The sequence below is a fragment of the Lontra canadensis genome, unplaced genomic scaffold, assembly GCF_010015895.1.
Source record: "Lontra canadensis isolate GAN:19392208 unplaced genomic scaffold, GSC_riverotter_1.0 scaffold48, whole genome shotgun sequence".
NCBI lineage: Eukaryota > Metazoa > Chordata > Mammalia > Carnivora > Mustelidae > Lontra > Lontra canadensis.
The window spans coordinates 7,907,313-7,929,303 of NW_022631042.1; the positions used below are offsets into that span (position 1 = coordinate 7,907,313).

A 21,991-nucleotide genomic window follows, 5' to 3' on the forward strand; every position below is an offset into this window, starting at 1 on the left:
TTGCTGTTATTTCATATCAAATACTCTGTTTTGTTCGGTGCCTTCCCAGCCTATGAGACAGAGTTGTGGAGTTGTTGTGATTCTTTTGTTTTCTGAGAAGGCGGTTGAAAAGCTAAGGGCATGGATCCGTTGTTGCGGGAGTTCAGGGAGCAGGTTTTTCTAGCTGTTTTGCCACAGAGTTCTTTCTTCAAAGCCAAAGCAGTAAGGACAAGATACGGAACTTCTCCAAGAGCAATGAGCAAGCTGATGAGTGGGTCTATACAGGCTTAAGAATCCAGTGAGTCTAGAGGGAGGTGCGTGTGGAGTGAGGCCAGTGTTGGCGGGAAGGCTCAGTGTAGCCCAGGGTCAGCAAGACCAGAAGGGAAATGTAGTCTGATGGGTCAGAGAGCCCAGACCATGCACATGGGAGGGATTGCGGGGTGGAAAGTGTCTCCCAACAGACCTGCAAAGTGACAGGCCTGATGGGGCAGAGAGCTCAGGCCAGGCACCAGCGGAAGAGTCCTTCAGGGGACCTAGAAGGTGACCAGTGAGGACCACAGATCCCATGGCCATTGGACCGAGTGTGAATACTCAGGACTTGCTACTCAGAGGGTACTAGGGCCACAGACTGAAGAAGCTTCCCACCTCTCCAGGGAGCTTGTCAAACATGTGGGCTCTCGGGTTCCACCCCAGACCAGCAGTATCACACTCTTGGGGAGGGCGGGTAGTTCCCAACGCTGTGTTTTAATAGGCTTTCCAGGTGGTTCACTTGTGCCCTAAAGCATTAGAACTCCTGGCTTAAAGGATCAGATGTCCTGAGGCATGTATGTAGCGATACTTTAAGCCAACGGGAGAGTGTATATGCATTGAAAAGGCAGTAGGAGTTGCAACAAGGAACCAAGGACCGTCTCATCTCTGCAGGGACCGGTGGCAGGCAGGAACTAAACTCATAGAATAACTGGAGCATACACGGCATACTCGAATTAAAAAGCAGGGGGAAAAGGTGTTGTTGTTGTTCCTTAAAAGAGAAGATACATAGAATTAGGTCTGTAGCTACAGTGAAATACAATGCATGAAGGGGCAAAATGGCCAAAGCCTAAGGCAGAAGAGCTGCGTGAGAGCTTGAAGAGAGCATGCGCAGTGAGCCTCTTCCCAGCAGAGGCCGCGGCTCCTGAATTCAGCAAACGCAGCTGCTGCACCCGGCTCATGGACGCACGGCTCAGTGCTGCATACGGCTACTGGGCACGCAGCTCGGTGCCTGCTACAGGCCACCACAGGCCACCACTCAGGGCTCAGTTCAATCCCATTTAATAGTTATGTCAACTTTTGTTGGAAACAGGGTAGAGGATGGATTATTAATGTCATTACATAATAATGTCTATACATACAGGAATGTGTAGCGCTGTGTAAGAAGTTATACTGGGGTACTCTGCTGATTATACCACTTACTGGAAATAAGCACATGAGATTTGATCAAATGAACAGAATTTCAAAGAGTAAAGCTTCCACTTTTAAAAAAAGTGTGTCAGGGGAACTTCAGTCTTTGCTCAAATGTCAGTTTCTCCGCGGTGCCTCCTCTAACCAGCTCTCGCACCGCCTCGGGTCACGTGACTGACCCCCACCCGCCACCCACCTTGTTCCCTTTTTTCCGTGTTGCATGCCTGCTAGCATACAACAGAACTGACTACACTCATTATTGTCTGACCACTAGACTAGGAGTTTTCTAAGGGCAGGGATCTGTATTTCTTGTTCACAGATGAATTTCCAACACCCAAAAGTACCCACGGGTTCAATTAATATTTGCTGAATAGATAAATTAATTAGTACTCCTATCACAGCAATGCAGCAGAAAAGCAGATGTTTTACTGGGATTTTTCTCTTATTGAGTGAAACTAGTTTAAGTGGTACTAGAACTAGTATCACCTAGTAACAAAGACGAGACGATAACTTCGAGAGCATCTGCATATCTTTGCTGCCTGCTTACAGCAAGGGAGGAATGGGAATTTTCGAAAGTGAAATTTGGGGCCAGGGGCGGGGGGTGGTGTTTTGTTTTTTTGGGTTTTTTTCCTTAGTGAAATTTTGTTTTTGCTGTTTTTGTTGAGGGCCAAATTGCATCTATGCCGTTCTCAAATGTGTCCTATATTTTGGTTCACTCTTCTCAGTGAGAGCTTCAAGTTGATAATTAACTGGCCAAGAAGCTCACGAGCCATTTTCTTCTCTGTAACTAGCTATAAACTCTCTCACTAAAGCACATAGGAAGTCTAAAGGTTGAAGCATTTTGGGGGACTAACCCAGCTAAATGCAGCTTTTCATGGGGCAGTGGAGAAACATAAACATTCATTTTAACTGGCTTTCGCACAAAGCACTTAGCAAATCTTTGAAGGGCTCCTTAGCGGGTTCAGTCTTTTGAAGAAGAGATTGGAACATCTTCAGAAAGAAGCTCATAAATTCAGGTTGGCATGACAATAAGAGAAACGGAGGATGTCAGAAGCAGACCCAGCGCTGGCCTGTAGGAAATGGGAGCGGAGCATTGCCGGGAAAGAACCACACTGTACCGCTAATCTAAGGCAGGATATGGGAGGTTTTCCTTGTGATAGCAATAATGAGCCACTCCTCAGAGCACCGATACTCAGTGTGGAAGCAAATCAAACCCCAGCCCACCCCCAGGAACTGAGACAAAGTAGGTGTAGTCATCAAGAATTGTCATTCCTGTGGATAAAGAAAGCTGTTCAGTGGGCCAAGGCTATGAGGTCTTCAGGAAAACAGAGCACTCTCCATCCTCTAATTCTGCATATGCCCGAGAAGTCCTGAGCATTCACGTCAGGTTGCCATGTTGACAGGCCACGCCGAGCAGTGTGACCACATAAGAATCAGTCTGTTGTCACACCTGAGACACATAAACCCACGATCACGAGGGGGCAGCTCTGCAAATGAGCTGGGATCCACAGATCCAGAGTTTGAAGGAAATCATTGTGTCCGAAAGAAATCCATCTGTGAGCAAGGGATCCTTTTATAAAGACTTAAAACTTAGAGGATAGCCTCTGTAATATGATCAGGGTAAGAGTAACAATTGACTTCAGATGCTCTATAGCTAAGCCACTTGGCGAAAGAAATCGGATGACCATTGCCCATGTGTTGGAAAAATTGTAGGTTAAACAGTGTAACTAAAATATTTAGTGCCATTGGTTTTTTCTCTGAGAAAGAAAAAAAAAAAGCCTCATTAATGGACACTAATCTGAGTGTTTCTAACGGGAAGTGGGAAGCCTTATGTTAGGTCTTTCCTTACAGTCCCTGGTTCAGGGAATTAACACACACACATTTCCCAGATGTATTCTTCCTCATTTCTTGGCATGAGAATCACCTAAACATTTCAGAAGCATTTCAGGGGATAGGCAGAACTGGGAATGTCCTTTACACTAAGGATAGTGCTCCAAGGAAATATTCGAAGGAATAGAGCAAAAATCAGGAGGAGGTTTGACTGAGGCTTTTTTAAAGTCACCTGGCCTGAAGAGCCAACTGGGAGTTTTACTTTGTTTTATTTTATTTTTCCTTACCTCCAGCCTTGCAAGGCAAAGCAAAGTAAAAAAAAAAAAAAAAAAAAAAAAAAAAAAAAAATTGAATCATTATTAGTTTCATAATATGCAGCCCCTAGTTTCCCCTGACATTTTTTGAGCTCTCACTATGTGCCATGAGCAAAGTTAAATGCTTTACATGCATTATTTCATTTAGTTCTTTCACTAAGTCCATAAAGCAGCTCCCATTACTTTATTTCCCCATTTTGCAGATGAAGAAACTGAGGCTCACAGAGGTTAAGATTCGCCCAAGGCCACACAAATAAGAAGTGGAGCCAAGATTCAATCCCCAGCTCATTACATGCCCAGTGGCCAATAACATCAGAACATTTGGGGTTAGAATTTTCCTTAAGGGTGATAACTGGTGCACCAGGAAGCAAGTGTCCTCCAGACCTCGTGTTCAAAACGTTCAAAACGTTCATTTCTCTACAAGGAGTTAGCAACCTGGAAGAGTGGGAAAGGCCCCTCATTTTTCATTTTTCAAGTACATGCTCATGTTTGGAGTAAGGGGTAGAATGTGGAAATAAAACCTTCCCCCAAGTTGTACATACATATAAAGAAATTATATCTATATATGATCTTATTGTGTATAATTAGATTTATATATAAGGAAATTTTAATATTATCTATAACTATATTTACATAAAGAAATTATGTATATGTGAGCAAAAATAGTTGAAATGTAAATATCCTTTCCTTCTCACGTTTCTCTAGATTTTGATTGGCGCCGTCATTGCCATGGGTTCAGCCGACAGAGACGGCCGCCTACACCCAGGAGACGAGCTTGTCTATGTCGACGGGATTCCAGTGGCTGGCAAAACCCACCGCTATGTCATCGACCTGATGCACCACGCAGCCCGAAACGGGCAGGTCAACCTCACTGTGAGAAGGAAGGTGCTATGTGGAGGTGTGTGGCTCAAGCCAGCAGGGAGGCTTGGGGGTCGGGTGGTCAAATGCTTTTGTGGGACATGGTAAGGACAGGGAGAACAAAATTTTAAACCACGATCTGTATTATACAGGGACAAAAGTCAACCTAGATCTTCACATGTGACCATGATTTCGAAAGGGCAGATTTTCGCCCCACTGTAATTCCAAGCAATCTCTCAGCCCTACATTTTCAGCTCAGTCATTAAAAATTTCTAGCAAAGCCTGGGGCTAATTTAAAATGTGTATGCTCTTTGCTCTTTGGTGGATGCTAGTTATAAGAAGAACATTATGGTAGTGGAAAATACAGCTTTGGAAAGTGTTCCTCATTGTGTTTACAAACCAAGAACCACGGCATTTTGATACCATAATAAGGCAACTAGGATGGAAAATTAGCCTCCAAAGTAGAGCCTGATAAAAGGTAACAATAAAACTATGACAAAAATACAGCTGTATGTCACTCTGAGAAAACACAATTCATTTAACTCCAAGCTTATGGAACTGGTAAATTAGAAGTAATTATTCCCTTTACAGCCATTTCCTAGCATCGTGAAAGAATCCACCAAAGACTTCACTTTTAAATCAGTCTTCACAGCCCTAATATGATTTAGTTTATCTCTCTCCACCATCTCAATCCCCCAAAACGGTTTATATTTCTGTGAATATGTCTGTTACAAAAATCAACCATTTTTCATAATCTAAGCACTCAGTAACGTAGGCAGTAGGTCCCCAGCTGCCAGAGCTTTGCCCTGAGAATTACCTAATGCTCTCATGGCCGCTGGCCTCTCTGCTCAGCCCCCTGGGTCTCCTCATACAGATTAGGATGGACCTCAGCTGCAGGAGCTCCCACGTGTTACAGAAAAGGAAACCAAGGCCCAGAGGTTGGGTAGCTCACCCAGGAGTCTGCAGTGAAAATCAGTGATAATGCAGAGGCTCTTGCTGCCGCCCCCACCACCACCTGTGCTTCTGGCTTTATCCTACCTTTGGGCCCCCACCCATCCCACCCCCAAGGAATTCAAAGATGTGAGACCATCCATTAGCAAATGTCACTCCCTAACCCAAGTAGTCTTCCCTGTGTTATTATTATAAGGCATCTGAATAAAAAAAAAAAAAAAATAGTGGGGGGTTGGGTGCCACTGGCTAATCACAGGCTGTGAGTCACTAGGGAAGATAAGACTTACTAATTGAACTAAAGACCCTTTTCTATTCGAGTCTTCTAGAAACTAGACTTTGATCAAGGGCAATCGTTTAAAAGGGCAAGTCGGAAGAATTGTCAGCCCTCACCAGTACAGACTGCTATATATCTTGTATCGTGTGGAGGTTTTGCTAAGAAGTGCCATACATCTTCAGAAATTCATGACATACCACTTGACCCAAAGAAGTAAAACACCTTGAATCATGCCTTATCCTTGGGCAAGATGCCAGGAGGAAGACAGTGTTTGCTTGGTTAACATTTAACAGTCTCTCTCCCTAAGAGTGATTTTTAATAAAAAGTTTGCCGTGCTATATGTTCTGTAACCCACAGATAAATTAAAAAGATACCTGATTTACAAGGAAATATACTGCAAGGTGCAAAACCAAGTGCACCAACATAATTTCATGCTCCCCTTGCCACCAGCTGATTATTGCCAATTAAATTTTGTTTTAATCAACCCACGCTATTGGAGTGCATGCCAAATGCTGCAAAAATGTATTCTTGCAAATTTGTGGATCATGTGACTTTTGTGAAGATGCTCTTTGCTGCAATTCTTACCAACTTTACTCATTTAGGTTTTCGAGTGCATTTCAAGTGCATTTAATTTTTGAAAACGTTCGGCTGCAGACTGCTCGTTCACACCAGGAGTGTTTCCAAGTTAATTCAGCTCACTCTTCCTTGAAAGCTTCATCAGTATTGAAAATGATTAAGTTCAGGAAAGGATACTTTGATAGTAAAGTAAATGCCTAGAAATAGGATGGAACAGATTTTTTAAAGGCATAGGAAGACAGCTTTTCTTCTTAGCTGCTGTTTCTCCAACAGCGAGAAAGGACAGCCGAAAATGGATATGACAGCAAAGATGCCTTTTCAAGGACTGTTATCATTATTATTATGCTTTCCCAAGCAAAGGCATTGGGAGGTGTGAGCCTGACTTACAATGAGATGGTTCAAAGCTGAAGAAGTGAGCAATCAGCTTGTGAAGAGACAGAAGATATGTGAGAAGAGGGACAAAGTTGCCACCTTCTTACACAGAGAAGTGGTATCAGGAGCTGGGAAGAAGGGGGGGCGGCGCTCACAGAGGTTAAAGCCTTCATCCTTATGCTTGCCTCAGCTTGTGCAAATGTCCTTTCCCTCCTCAGAAGGCACTAGGCACTGGCTTCCAGCGCTCAAGAGAAAAAGAGAGAAAAGCACAGGTATTAGGAGAGATAATGCCTAGTTAGTTACATCGGGCAAAAACTAAAGTAACACAGGGGCGCCTGGGTGGCTCAGTGGGTTAAGCCGCTGCCTTCGGCTCAGGTCATGATCTCAGGGTCCTGGGATCGAGTCCCGCATCGGGCTCTCTGCTCAGCGGGGAGCCTGCTTCTCTCTCTCTCTCTCTCTCTCTCTCTCTGCCTGCCTCTCTGTCTACTTGTGATCTCTCTCTGTCAAATAAATAAATAAAGTCTTAAAAAAAAAAACTAAAGAAACGCAGAAGCTTCTGCACATATTAAAATATTTTAAAAGTGTGCATGCTAAGGCTAGAAAGGCAAGGTTTTCAATGAGGGAATGACAAGCTAGGTCCTCAAAAAGAAATTGTGGAGTAAAGGAAGGAAACATCCCATAATACATTTAATTTTATTACGAGATAATTATAGCACAGGTCTTGCACTTTAAACTAGTTTTGAGGAGCGCCTGGGTGGCTCAGTCAGTTAAGCATCTGCCTTTTGCTCAGGTCATGAACCCAAGATTCTGGATCGAGCACCGCGTCGGGGTCCCTGCTCAGCAAGGAGTCTGCTTCTCCCTCTTTCTTTCCCTCTCTCCCCACGATTGCTCTCTCTCACACACACGCTCACTCTCTCTCCCAAAAAAAAATGAAAAATCTTTAAAAAAACCTTTTTTTAAATTTAAAAAATAAACTAGTTTTGAGAGATGTTTTACCCACGCCACCGGCTCCAGTGTTTAGCTATTTTTTTCCCCAAGGATGGTAGAAGAGTGGCTTTAATTATTACACTGAAGTATAAATATTTATATATTTAGTAGCTCAGCTTTGAGACGTTCAACCTAATGACATATTATTTTGAATACACACTATTCGTCTGAGAGAAGGGTGTCTCTGAGGAATTTCCTCATGTGTCAATCTAGAATTGATGTGAAAGAACATTTTATGACTTAATCAAAACACGTTAGAGTCCGTCTGAAAGCTATCCATCAGTACTCTTCTCTCATATCTAAGGGAGAGTCTAATTCTCAGCTTAATGCCGAGAAAGAGAAGGCTTTCTTGGCAGCTGGCTGAAAGGTGCCCCTGAATCCCCCAGTCCTGGTTACTAGACTTTTTGTTGATTCCAAACATGTTTCCTTCTTCTTTGTCTGTGAGCACGTCACCCGTTTAAATAAGTTGTCTGCTTTGAGGAATCTAGACCAGAAGTACACCCACTCAGATGCCTCGCAGGCGGGTCAGCCCCTCGCTTTGGTGGGGACCCAGCCTGTGGGCTGACCCCTGCTCATCAGGCCCCATTGGGTTGTACACTGCATGTGGACACTTCAGCCTGGGCTGGCAAGACCCACTGCCTTATTAGGAGAAGGAAAGGAAAAGTGAATTGGGGGAAATCGAAGGGGGAGACGAACCATGAGAGACTGTGCGCTCTGAGAAACTGAGGGTTTTGGAAGGGAGAGGATGGGGGCGTTGGGTGAGCCTGGTGGTGAGGACTAAGGTGGGCACCGATTGCATGGAGCACTGGGCGTGTGGTGCATAAACAATGAATCTTGGAACACTGAAAAAATTAAACCAAATTAAAAAATTAAAAAAGATGAAGAACTTTGTTCTAGAGGTTGAAAACAAAGTCCAAAAGCAATAGAACAGTATTCTTTTTACTGTTTTGCACTCTTCCCCTTCCCCAGCCACCATTCACGTTGAATAGTCAGTGGCATTCTTTCGGGGAAACCTCTAGAACCCAAGGGAGAGCTGCTCCCAGACACTTATTGCAAAGACAGATCAGTTTCCTTTGTTGCCACTTTATTGACAGGCACAGCCCTCAACCCCTAAAATATGACAGCCAGAAAATGAGATCTCTCTTGTCATTGCCTATGACATTTAGTTACTGATTTGGTCCAATAACTCAGGGAGATTTTCAATTTAATGTTGCAGCCTAATAATTGTTTGTTTTTCTTCCTCCCGACTATCTCTAATCACTTTATTTCCAACTCACACAAGGACTGATAAAGGACATGTACTTCACCAAGACCGTAACAGCTTGTCTCTGAATATTTTCTAGTGGGGAGGGGACATTTTATAAGTAGTTTTAAATTCTGGTAGAAAAGAGGGAAAGGCTTTGACATTGGCATTTTGTTCTTTTCTCACCTCAATACATTTCTTACAGATGAAAAGTATCCATTTGTCTTCTTTAATTAAAACCTGATTAATTAAATCTTAGCGAAAAATTCAAATTTATCAAATGATAATAAGCAGCAGCCTGGATCTTATTCTGCTATTACAAACAAGAAATGAATACATTTTTCTAAGACTATTTTATAATCTGAGTGTATGAATAAATGCCCTTCCTTTTTCTCTACATATCAGTAGAACAAAAATTCTCTTGTAGTCTGTGTTCTTTCTCCCTGATTTTTGAAATGATTTTTGATTTTTGAAATGAAAGGATTTTTCACTTCAGAATGGAATTGCAGTTTATCAAGTTAAGAGCCTTCGCTGGGACTTTTGCTAATTATTTTTAACTTGCCATACGAGACACCTACCAGAGCTCTAAATGGGAGACCATATCTCAAGACCCAAAAAAGAGTCATTATTTGTGGTTACTTTCCTTCTCACTGTTTCTCTATTCCAGAAACATCTTTTGAGCAAACTAATCAAACTGTAAGATGAGATGAAACAGTCCTATTTCTAGTTACAGTATTTTAGGTGCCCGCTTCAGTTCTTTTAACCAGAATACCAAAACCTAAGTATTAAGTTAAAATGACAAAATTCTTTATCAATAACAGGTGAACTTTCATTTTTAAAAAGCAGCTTCTCTTGGCTGCCAACTTTTTATCATTTCTTCCTGTAAATAAGCTTGTTTTCTCATGGAAGTATTGGTTTGGTTTATCTGGCTAATAATAGAGAATATTTTGAAATAGTACAGCATAAAAGTGAGCAATGCCACCCACACCTCATTCAGAAATTCAAAACTCATCGTCCCCTTGGCCTGACTTCATTGTTAGATTTAATCCTAGAGTAAATGAATAAAAGAAGGATCCTTTAAGAAAGATGTTTTCCACCTACATGGAGTGAATTAATGCCTCTAAAACTGTGATTATGATGGGTCCCTTTACATGGACATCCTGGGCTGTTAGCCCCACTAACCGTACCCCTCCAGCAGCATTGCTCAATGGTGGGCTAGAACTCTTACTGGGTTTCTCTCTCCTGTGCCCAGTCTTCCTAAATCTACTAAAAACACTTTCCAGGGGCACCTGGGTAGCTCAGTGGATTAAAGCTTCGGCTCAGGTCATGATCCCAGGGTCCTGAGATGGAGCCCCACATGGGGCTCTCTGCTAAGCAGGGAGCCTGCTTCCCCCTCTCTCTCTGCCTGCCTCTCTGCCTACTTGTGATCTCTGTCAAATAAATAAATAAAATCCTTTAAAAAAAAAAGAAAAACACTTTCCACACGTGGGCCCTGAAGATACAGTCTTCACAAGTTCTTTAAGTAATCCTGCACACAATGCAGTTTAAGATACTGCCCTCCTGTTTTGTAATCTTTAATCAGTTATTATTATGAAACTAAGAAGCTCAGTATCCAGGGGTTCCTGGGTGGCTCACTCAGGTCAGCGTCTGACTCTTGTTTTTGGTTTAGGCCATGATCTCAGGGTCAGATCGTGAGATGGAGGCTCGTGTGGGGCTCCACGCTCAGTGGGGTGCCTGCTTCCCCTCTCCCTCTGCCCCTCCCTCTGCTCCTTCCCCACCCCTCTCTCTCTCAAATGAATAAATATATCTTAAAAAAAAAAAAAAGCTCAATATCTAAAACCAGGTGTTGTCCTGGGTGAGGTGGGGGTGGGGGTGGAGGGTGGAGTGTTGCAGATTTAACAAGACGAAAATATAAACTAGTAGCAGCACAGAGGAAGCCGATGAGGGTTTAGCTACGTTTTCCGTGAAGAGTGGAATGGGGCTTAGACCTGGGTGCTCTGTAGCTAGGTTTGTAGCCCTTCAAATACTCTACACTCGTGGGGACTAGAAGCCAGTCAGCCAGTCTTGTCATGATGCTAATGTCTAGAACTGCACCTAGTACGCAGAGGCACTCATCTAGACCCTTGTTACATAACCAAGCGCCCGGGCACACTGTGTTTTGCAGGGGAGCCCTGCCCAGAGAACGGGAGGAGTCCAGGCTCCGTGTCAACCCACCACAGCTCTCCGCGCAGTGACTACGCCACCTACACCAACAGCAACCACGCTGCCCCCAGTAGCAATGCCTCTCCACCTGAAGGCTTTGCCTCCCACAGTCTGCAGACCAGCGATGTGATCATTCACCGCAAGGAGAACGAAGGCTTCGGCTTTGTCATCATCAGCTCCCTGAACAGACCTGAGTCCGGATCCACTATCAGTAAGTGATGGCTTCGCTTGCCTTTGAATAAGGGGTCTTGGGCTCATCTGTTCTTGGTAGGGATACGGGATGTGCAGATCAGAAGACCGTTGTAGGCACCCTAGGGAGCCAGGAGCTTACAGGCTATGGGCCAAAATAATATAATTTAATATGGATTAGCAAACATTGCTGAACCTTCAGTTCAGAAAGAATGCAAGTTCACATCTAATGTCCCCCTGACCCCACAACCCCCGTAAAAGCTCTTTTTTCCTATTATAGTGGGAAGAAAATAAAACTGAGTAGTGTGAGAGTATTGGTGCGAGAAGAGCTCCTTCCCGCTTGATAAAATGAAACCAGATATGCAAAGGATCTGGGGGGAGAGTCGTCGAGGAAGGAGCTCAGTGTCCAAGAGCTCTACAGAAGCCCAGTGTGGCGATGACAGAACGGACGTGAGAGTGACATGAGACTAAGAGGAGTAGGTAGGAGCCAGGCCGCACGGGGCTTCACGTGCCCACGGGAAGAAATCTGGACCCTAGTCTAAGTCCCTGGGAACCATGGAAGGAAATTATAAGTGCATATATTTTTAAGTATTTATACTATTTATATTATTTATATTTATGAGTATTATATATACCTATGCTTTTTAAGTCCATTCTTGTACAAAATGAAATCGGGGGAAGAGAGCAAGAGTGGAAGCCTGAGACAGCATCAGGAGGTCATGAAAACTGTCCTCGGGGAGCCAGAATCCTGGAACCTTGTCCAAGGCTGGTAGTAGTGGATGCGGGGTTGTATGTGACTTCACCAAGGGCTCCTCCAAATCTGTGAGTCTGTACAACAGGTATCATCAGAGGTTGTGTTTCTCTTGCAATTGGTCATCTTGTAGACCCTCAGTCTTCCTTGGCGGTTTTCCTTTCAGGAACAATATTCCAGAAGTTACTTGGCTGCCAGCAGACGGTAGAACAGTAAGGGCAATAGGAAAACTTGCTCGTTTGCCATGTTGAAGTGATTTAGCCCAAAATATTACGGATAGAAATACCAAAATTGAGAGCATTGAGACAAAAAAAATAATTAGGTCATGTGGTAGTCCTAAAATTCTTATAACTGTGATTATTTCTAGCATGTGGGGTAAGGGAGGGGTGTCAAACTATACTCAAGGAACCAAATCATTGAAAATGAATAAGAACTTTTTATGATACAGTTAATGTTTTCAAAACACCTCCAGGACTGAATGAAAAGAATGACCCCGTTTCACGTTACCTTTGACAAACTCAAGAATGAAAACTATGGAAGTGTTGAACCTCAATGAGTATGTGCAGAAATGCAAGTACATGCATCTGAAAGTACAATTTCATTTCTCTTTCCCTGCATGATAAGATGAAGGAATAAATCCCATCTTAAAGTGTAGGGTAAAAGCAGGATTCTGCCAGTGCGATAGATTCACCAGATTGAAAGGACATAAGACTAAAGATTTTCATGAATTATATAAACACTGTTCCAGTCATTTATACTTGGGGGAAATGTTCAGAGAGCTCTTATACCTGTTCCAAGTAGACCACCACAAGGAAACCATTCAACATGTATTTAAGGTCTCAGGTTTCTTTGAAGTGTGATGGTGTTATTACTAAATGCATAGAGAATTGTGTGTGTGTGTGTGTGCACGTGTGCGTGTATGTGCATGTGTGTGTGCGTGTGTGTGCACACATGCACTTATCACATAGAGAAGCCACAGATGCTTTTTCGATTGCAAATCAAATCCATGCATAAGTAGATCTGGAAAACAACAGGTGCAGCTACTTACAATTAATGTGAATTTTTCTTCCAACCAAGTGACATTAAAGTGACCTCAAAAGAATAATTCTAGTCATTTTCAAAATGGTATTATTTTACATCACCCTGGAGAGTGGAAATGTATTCATGATGCTTCCTGCCTTCTTTTTTCACATGTTTATTTCTTTTCAATTTAAGGCATTCGAAATGCAGGTTGCCCCCATGCTCTGTGGGAAGAGCAGTTATTATACTGATGGCCTGTAGCGTTTACAATATATAATTTGCAGCAGGCACCTTAAAAGCTTTCTGGGCCTGACGCTGTTTCATACTTAACTTCCGTTATAATTTTGAGCTCTAATTTTGAAGAGAAAGGCTAAGTACCTCATGAATGGGAAAGAGCCCTCCTTGTGTCACATATCCATCGTCAGCATAGCAAAAGTCCTTTATTCTGTGAGACTAGAAAGCATGATACCATCAGGGACTCGGGAGTCACAGTCATTCCTGGGGCCTGGGTCATTTTTCTCTTCATGTCTTACCTGAGCCCAAAGACCACGAACGTGATCGTGGTTCTTCTCATCGCTACTGAGCCTCTTTTGTTGGCAGACAGAGCACTGTTACACCTTTGAGAGGTGAACCAGCTAAAATCGTACTGCCGGGCTTCATCGTCTCCTACCTGTGTGACCTTAAGGAAGTCACATGACTTCTTTGGGCCTCAGTTTCCTTGGCTGTAAAGACAAGATAAGGTTAGGATCTCTGTTGAGAGGTTGCTCTGAGGGTTAAATGAATGAGTACAGGGAAGTGTTCAGAAGATCTTTGGTTTAGAGTAAGCACTAAGTCACCGTTGCTGTCCAGACCAGCGTTAACTTTCTGTTCCATCAGCTGCCGCTTCTCAGATAGTCTCTTCCGTCAGGTGTGAGTCAGAGCCCCCACTCTCCCAGAGCAGCCGATGAGGGGCCAGCTCCCCATCCACGTGCTGACCTTCTGGGAGCACAGTCTGCCCCACCGGCCACCCACCCCCGCAGCCTGGTTCAGTGGGGAGGGACGAGAGCAGTGGCAGACACACCAGTGCAGCTGAGTGTGTGTTTCTTTGCCAAAGCTTCAGGCTGAAAGTCTCCCCAGAATTCACTAGCCAATAAACTAGAAAAGTCACCGGAAACATCAAAATTCAGACCTGAAGCTGTGCCTTTTAGAATCTCCTACAAATAATATGTCTCTATGGACTGTATCAGAGAAGACAGGAGAGGTGGAGAACCCACGTGTAAATTTCACCACCCCGAAGGTGACAGAATGAGTTACTTCCCATAGCTTCCTCGGTCCAGGAGAAAACTCTGCCAGGGATGCCAGGCAGTCGACCAGTTGAGAACTTGGGGCGTTGAGTTCCTGGCTTATATACTACCTGGCATTTAGTCTGGCTCATTACCAAGCCTCACGTCTTTTTTTCAAAGTATTATTTCCCAAAAAATTAAGAAGAAATTCCCTTTATATTCATTAATGTAATTAAGGAACACACTGCTTCCTTCCAAACCAGTAACCCAGGAGGCCAAATACTACTTGGTAGCAGACGGAACTTAGAAGCCCCTGTCTGAGGTACAAGAATATTCTTCCTGATTTAAAGTGGGAATAAGCAAGTTTCCTGAGCGTTTTTATCCCATTGTCCAAAATATTAAGTATTTTTTTTTCCAGACCTTAAAATTGGAGCCAAGGTAGGGCGCCTGGGTGGCTCAGTCGGTTGGGCATCTGACTCTTGATTTCAGCTCAGGTCATGATTTCAGGGTCCTGGGATTGAGCCCCATGTCAGGCTCTGTGCTCAGCATGAAGACTGCTCGTCCTCCTTCCTCTGCTCCTCCCTCACTCTTTCTCTGTCTCTGTCTCTGTCTCTCTCTCTCTCAAATAAATAAATAATATCTTTAAAAATATTAGATCCATGGGATAACAAAATGGCTTATAGAACAGAGCTTAGGCTAAGAGTAATCGGTAATAGGCAACTGAATTTTAAATTCTTAAGAAGATACTAACAAAGGTTTGTATGCAAACAGGTCCATTGCCATATTATTGATAAACATAGAATATGGGAAACAACCTTACAAGCTTCTCAAAACTGGAAATTTGGTATATTGGGGACGTTCAAGGCATTTCCTGCCTTTGATGAACTCTCTTGTCATGGAGGTCTGTGTACACAGGGGAGAGAAGACTCGGTAACGTTCTGACTCCAAGTGGAGCACAAGCTTGCTCTATAATGATGTCCTGGTGGCCACACACAGTGGGGTTGATAGGTTGGCCCTGACATCCGGGTTTTATCACAGAACTATAACCTGACCTTGTAGGTGCTTGCTTTGGCCCCCACCTGCCTCAAACCCACTCTCCCACCACAGGTTCCCAGGAAAGGCTTTGGCACAAATGATGAAATAAAAGTGCCCCTCAGACTTCTGGTTTTCTGTACTTTGTCAGGAAGGTTATGTTGGCATTTATGGGGTAGACACACATGGGCAGTGAGACCGCAGTGGGTGGGGGCAGCTTGTGCAGGGAGTCTGTAAACCGAAACGCAGGCCCATAACAAGCTGCGAGGGAGGACATGTTAGGAACGGCAGGGGCACCATCTTTCCTGCCCTTCCTGCCTTCGTTCCTGTTATCTTAACAGCCTGGACTCTGTTTTCTGTGGGGGTGGGGCCTCTGGAGCTGCAGAATCAGGGGCTGAGCCTTTCTGGAGGAGGGTGAGTGTGAGGCAGGCACCAGATATTGGGGTGCATGAGAAAGGAGGTGAGAGGAGCAGATGAAGGCTGGTGATGGGGGAGAATTTGGTGATCATTCTGGAGGTGTGGAGGTGCTCTTAGCTGTCCCAAGTGCCAAGTCATAGGCAGGCACTGTTGCAGCCTAAGTGTCTGGTGAGGGCTGGGGCCCTCAGGGAACCCCCTCAGCAGGCCAGAGTCCCCATCCTAGGAAGGAGCCCCTTCCCACACAAGTCCCTGGCCGTTGGCCTTCCTTTGTACATCAGAAGGCTCTGCACACCCTTCAAGCTGCTCTTGGCTTACAGAGGCATCAAAATTTAAAAAAAGAAAAGATATGAGTGTATCACGTGTGAGCACACTGCTGGTGCTGCTGCTACAACTCTGTTTCCACATGTGTGCTTCCTCTGACGCGGCTTGGAGTACAGACTTGGTCATTGTTAACTTGCCCCCAGGCCTACCACAATCCAACATTCTAGAACAAGTTAGTTACCTTCAGTAAAATGCCCTGATGACTTTCCTCAAAGTCTTTGATGATGTCCGTGGGCTCTGGAGTTTAGAGGTTATTCTAGAAATTCAAAAGCTTTGCTAGCAGGTCTTCTTATGACATTTTAAAGCATAGTTTCCTAAAAAGAGTGAAATAAAAGTGGGCAAGCCATGAGCCAGTTTAGGATTTTTCCCCCAAAAACTTACCCCCTAGGCCATGCAGCCACTGAATAGCCACCTGACCTTAGGGAAGATACAAACAGAAAGCTGAGGTTTCTTTAGTGTTGCCCTGACACAAGACAATTTAGTTCCATGCAAAGTGCTTTGGACGAGAGGCTGGGGCTTCTCTCCAGTTTATCCATCCACCACCATCTGTGTCCCTCGAACACATCAGGGGTCATCCCATGTGCTCCTTCATCTAAAGAATAAGGAAAGGTGGTCTTCGCAGCCGCTTCCAGCCCTAAATTATATGATGCCATGAATCAGCATGGAAATGAGTATTAGGTTCATTATATCTGTGTGTGCAAAGCCTGGGATAACTCTGAGGCCTGGATCATATTTTTCATTGGCTCAAGCCATCATTTTAAGCCTGTGTAGTGTTCATTTCTGTTAATGTTTTGAAGGCGGCCCTGCTGTTAAGAAGCGATCTGAAGCAAGCACTTTAAAGACACAAAACCAGCTCCCCTTTAAGGCGATTTACTCAGCACACTTGTGAACTGATAACCTTGGTATAACACACTAAGATAGAAGGAATGAGAGTGCTGGAGACAAAAGGAAGGTCCCCCCAGGGTGTCCTGCCCCACACCCCACCAGCGTTGGCTCTCTTGGTATACCTGCGTCCTGGCGCTCTCCTTTTATTGCCTTAGGGTTACAAAGTCCTTCCCTAAATGAAGTCTCTAAGTTATCAGTAACCAGTAAGCACCTCATCTTACATTTTATTGGTTTAGGTTGTAACAAGGGATTTTCTTCGCACCTCCACGCTGAGGCTTGTTCATTGATCGCCTGAAAAGCACAGGTACTTGGTGCCCTGGAACTGATGCTGGGACCTTGATCTTCTCTAAATCATTGTAAACTTTGACCAGTCAATATTCCCAGTCCCAAAAGTCACTGCTGGAAAGGTCCTTAAGTCATACCCACGCCATTGGACATGGGAATTAGAAAATGAGTCTCATTCCTTCATCTCTTGTTGGTTTGCAAAACCAAGTTTCCTTTCAGAGTTCTTAACCAGTTTTGAAACATGTAACACTGTACTCCCTTAATCCTTAAATGAACCTCTGCTTTGGAGTCCTTCGATGACACAGTGCTTTCACTCGGAGCTTTCTGCTGAGAGCAGCTCACTCGGGAGGCATAATGGTATCCATCACCCACACCGTTACTGTGAATGCTTCTGTAACACAAGTACAGGGCAGGTGCAGGACACCATATAAAATGCCAATTTTCCTTCAAGTATCTGCCTTCTAATTACAACTCACGGGCCATCAGATAAGCAAATGTCTTCATAATCTTGCAAAAAATCCACATATACAAAAAAGTTAGGATTGTGTTCATACTCTGTACCAATATACATATGTTTTAAATCAACTCTTACTCATCACACTTACTAGTGAGATTTACTTCCCGCTGCAGGAGGTAGCCGGGGGCTAGGGTAGGAGTGGGGTGCACTTGCTAATGACGTGAAGGGTATCAACGAATACGCCACTTGCTATGGACGGTCCAGTCTTCCTATAACGAGTCCTTGGTCACCACACTCATGATAGGAATATCTACAGAGGAGGGGCGCCTGGGCGTTCAGTCCATTAAGCATCTGACTTCAGCTCAGGTCATGACTGTAGGCTCCCTACCCAGTGGGTAGTCTGTTTCCCCGTCCTTCTGCCCCTCCCCCCACGTGTGCACATGCTCTCGCACACACACTCTCCCTCTCCCTCTCTCTCTCCCCCGCGCTCTCAAATAAATAAATAAATAAAATCTTTTTAAAAAGAAATACCTAAAGGGCGCCTGGGTGGCTCAGTGGGTTAAGCCTCTGCTTTCGGCTCAGGTCATGATCTCAGAGTCCTGGGATCGAACTCGGCATGGGGCTCTCTGCTCAGCAGAAAGCCTGCTTCCCTTCCTCTCTCTCTGCCTGCCTCTCTGCCTACTTGTGATCTCTGTCTGTCAAATAAATAAAATAAAACAAAAAAAGAAATACCTACAGGGTAAAGTGTAAACACACTGCTCTTATATCCAAGACCCTAGATAACGTGGAACAGCCACTTTTTACCAAAGGCTTCTCGCAATTCCTGTCCATTAAAGCTGGGTTGGTTACTTCACCCCTGAAAGACAACTTTTGCTTTGTCCCAGTGCCCGTGTTTTGCTGGCTGCCACTTAGAATGGCTCCTCCTCTCCAATAATACGTTTTACCAAGCTCTCTCCCAGGCACCACGCTAAGACTCTTACATCATGTTTAATTTTTGCCGTAACCCTATGAGGCAGCCTACTGCCCAGATAGTAAGCATCTCTCACAAGCAGCTCGAAAAACTCTTAATCTCTTACTAAGACTCTGCCTGACCCCTTCCCCTTCTCCCTGAAATGTTTTCTCTTAATTCTTACATGGAATTCTTGTCTGTAAACTCTTAAATTGTTGACTGCTTCTTGACTTCCCCTCTGTTATTACGCTGTGGTTATTCTCTATTATTGTCATTTTTACTTTGCATGTGTTTGTGGTTTGCTTCCCCTAAACAGATTATAAGCTCCTTAAGGGCAGGAAATGGTGACATTTCTTTGATTCTCTTACAGTTCCTGGTAGCATGAGGTTAACGGATTTGTCCCATAATTTATGTTGGAGGGGTTGGATTGGATCCTCCTATAACGGTCCAGTGCTGTCCTCATGGAAGTAGAAGTGAGAATGTGCTCTACTCTCACTTTCCCTGTGCCTAACTATAGCTGTCCTGTCCCTCCAAGGTAGTAAGAAGTATTTCTGAGAATGGGCAGAGCAGCAAAAGAACCCTTAGCAGAGGAATTGCATGTAAGCTGGTCCTTGCCCAGCACGAGAAATTGCACTCTAAGAAAGCAGAACTGGAACAGTGTCCCAGAATACATATTTCTCCTCAATTGTTCTCAGCCTGAGTGAATGATTCAACAGCCAGCTCAGAGCCTGGTGAAGTCTTAGATGCAAGAGGCCTCTAAGAAATCAGGCTCACGGGAGCCATCTCTGTGTCTCTGGGCAGCCCCTCTAGTCTCAAGCCTCTGGGTTGCAAAGCCTTTGTCCTCCAAAGGGCCAGGCTGTGGCCTTAGCATGCTCTCTGATTTCCCTCATCCTGGCCCTGGCTGTTCCTGGAATCACCACCCATCTGTGTGAACACCACCTCAGCGATAATTATATTGTCCTTAAACAGGAGGGTTTGGATGGCATCCCAAGCTCCTTGGAAAAAAGTATTCCTTCAAATTAGCTACTCGTTTCACAATCGTCATTAACAAAGCAACCCATTCCAGTTCCAACTGAACAACTTCTCAATCACATTGCTTTTTGAGAGGATCAGACCCAGCTCAAACCAGGATGAATAAGACTTATTGATTAAATTCCATTCTCTCAATCCGGAGCATGACTAGTTTTGATCCCAAGCTAAAACCTGGCTGCTGAGGTCCTACAAGGAAGCAGACGAGCAAACACAAAAAGATTTTACGTCAAATTCTGAGTACTGATATCTGAACCCTGAGCCATCTATTAACTAAAATGGAAAGATGATCATAAAGATGGTACTCTCTTGGTGCTAACAGATTTAAAGATCATTTAATTGTAAGAGTAAGTCCACAGAGAAACACCATCATTCTTTTCTGTTTTCAAAGAGAAGAGCAGTGTAACCTATCAAAAAATCTGAGTGATCACAGAGACTTTTTTTAAAATTCTAGACCCATTTTTCTTATCATTTGACTAGAGCTTATAAATCGTAAGTTTTCCCCACCAGCGAATAATTTTTCAGGAGAGATTTTGTTATTGTGTTCAGAGACTCTCTAGGCAGCAGCAGAAGGTGCATGGGTGAATGTCTTCCTACCTTCAGCTACTTGGTTGTCTTAAAAGTGGGGCAAATGGGTGATCAGGAGCTGTTTCTTAGGGGCTTACATCCTGTACCTCCTTAGTATTCACCAACTAGTACAGGGAGATGGTAACGACGAAGAGAGCCCAGACTTAAGGTACTAGATCACCCTCCACCAGTGCAAAATGTCCATCACTCCCCATGGGGTTCAAATGAATTCTAAGCCCACAGGTCACTTCTGCAGAACCACACTCTCTTAATAACATATGCAAGGCCCCCTTAAATTAAATTCTTTGTAATCTTATTTTTCTTCTTTTTTTTCCCAACAGTCAACCCCTTAAGAAAAGCTATTTCCACATATGCAATCAATTTAAAAGCATGTTGTTAAGTGAACACAGGATTGTTATTTATCACCATTTTTCAGCTATGTGGAAAGAGTGTTATAAATGGATATTTTCCCCACTCAGAATGGGATGAATAGTATTTCTTTTTTGAGCCCCAGCTTTCATCAAGGACTTAGGGAGTACCTGTCCCCAAACTATTTTCAGTCGCACCAAATCCTGGTGGAAGCTCTTTTTATTTATTCATTTTGACCACCCATGATTTTGCTCTGTAAGCTGGCTTTCTTCCCAAATGTTTTCTTGGAAACACTTCTAGAGCTTAATCAGTCAGTCTCTTCTGGGTGATGATCACTACGCATTCCTAAGGTGTATAGTGCTAAAAAGAAAATTAACTAAACAATGGGGCCTGCTACTGGCATTTTCATTTTCCAGGGTGATCTCTCCCAGATCCTATTTCTATAGGGTTTGCTCCACAAATATGCCCAGATGTTGAGCAACCAAAGAAACCCATCTTCTCTCGAGGGTAGAACCAAAACCTTATGTTCAGAGACTGTTCATCATAAAGTGTATATGTATGGGTTTGTCATGAGGTCTTTTAGGAAACAAGGAAGAGCACATCATTTAAAAGACGGGCCCTTCTGGTTCTCTGACACAGAGCAGTTGAGATAACATGAGGTAGAAGAATAGTCCAACTTAGAAATCTTCATTCGAATGTGTTATAGAATTGCTAGATGAACAGCAAGATGAAAAAACAGCTCATATTCTTGTAGGTACTTGATGAAATTAAAATACAATAAAACCTGGTTGCCGAGTGTTTTGTAACAGAATACCACGGTCTGGTGGCCTAGACAACAGAACAGTAGAAATTTATTTCTCATAGTTCTGGAGACTAGAAGTTCAATATCAAGGTGCTGCAGATCTGCTATCTGGTGAATACCAGCTTCCTGGTTCATAATCAAGCATCTTCTCGCGGTGACCTCACATGGCAGAAGGGGGGCCAGGGAACTCTCTGGGATCCCTTTCATAAGGGCCCTGATACTGTTCAGGAGGTCTCTGCTTCTACCTGATCACCTCCCAAGGTCCCACCTCCAAAGAGCATCTCTTTGGGGATTAGGTTTCAACCTATAAATTTGGGGAGAACACAAATGTCTAGTCTATAGCATCTTGTTAGCCACTGATACTGACTTTCCCTGGTGCTAAGGGGCCAACAGAAGACTGACAGGTGGAGCTCGCAATTACAATCAGAGCATCAGATCATAAGATTTAAAGCAGGCCTCCAGGTACCTGAGCTGATCTTAGCCAGATTTATACACAACTGCATGTCCACTGTTGCGAGACTAAGGCAAGCTCTTACCCCAAAATTCTTTCCAGATATAAAACTTAGATCCATCAGGCCATCTTGGCTACCATTACATTAGCCTTAGTAGAGGTTCTAGATCAGCACAGTGCAG

General features: G+C 43.8%; 1 protein-coding gene across 7 annotated transcripts in view; it reads left to right on the plus strand.

Moving 5' to 3' along the window:
• The window catches only part of MAGI2 (membrane associated guanylate kinase, WW and PDZ domain containing 2), a 1,351,061-nt gene that overhangs the window by 1,191,567 nt on the left and 137,503 nt on the right, over positions 1-21,991 (plus strand). For all 7 annotated transcript variants that reach the window (XM_032873261.1, XM_032873263.1, XM_032873262.1 and 4 more), the window contains 2 exons: positions 4,266-4,458; positions 10,986-11,234. In XM_032873261.1, the coding sequence (XP_032729152.1) occupies positions 4,266-4,458; positions 10,986-11,234 (442 nt within the window). The remainder of the gene's footprint in view (positions 1-4,265; positions 4,459-10,985; positions 11,235-21,991) is intronic.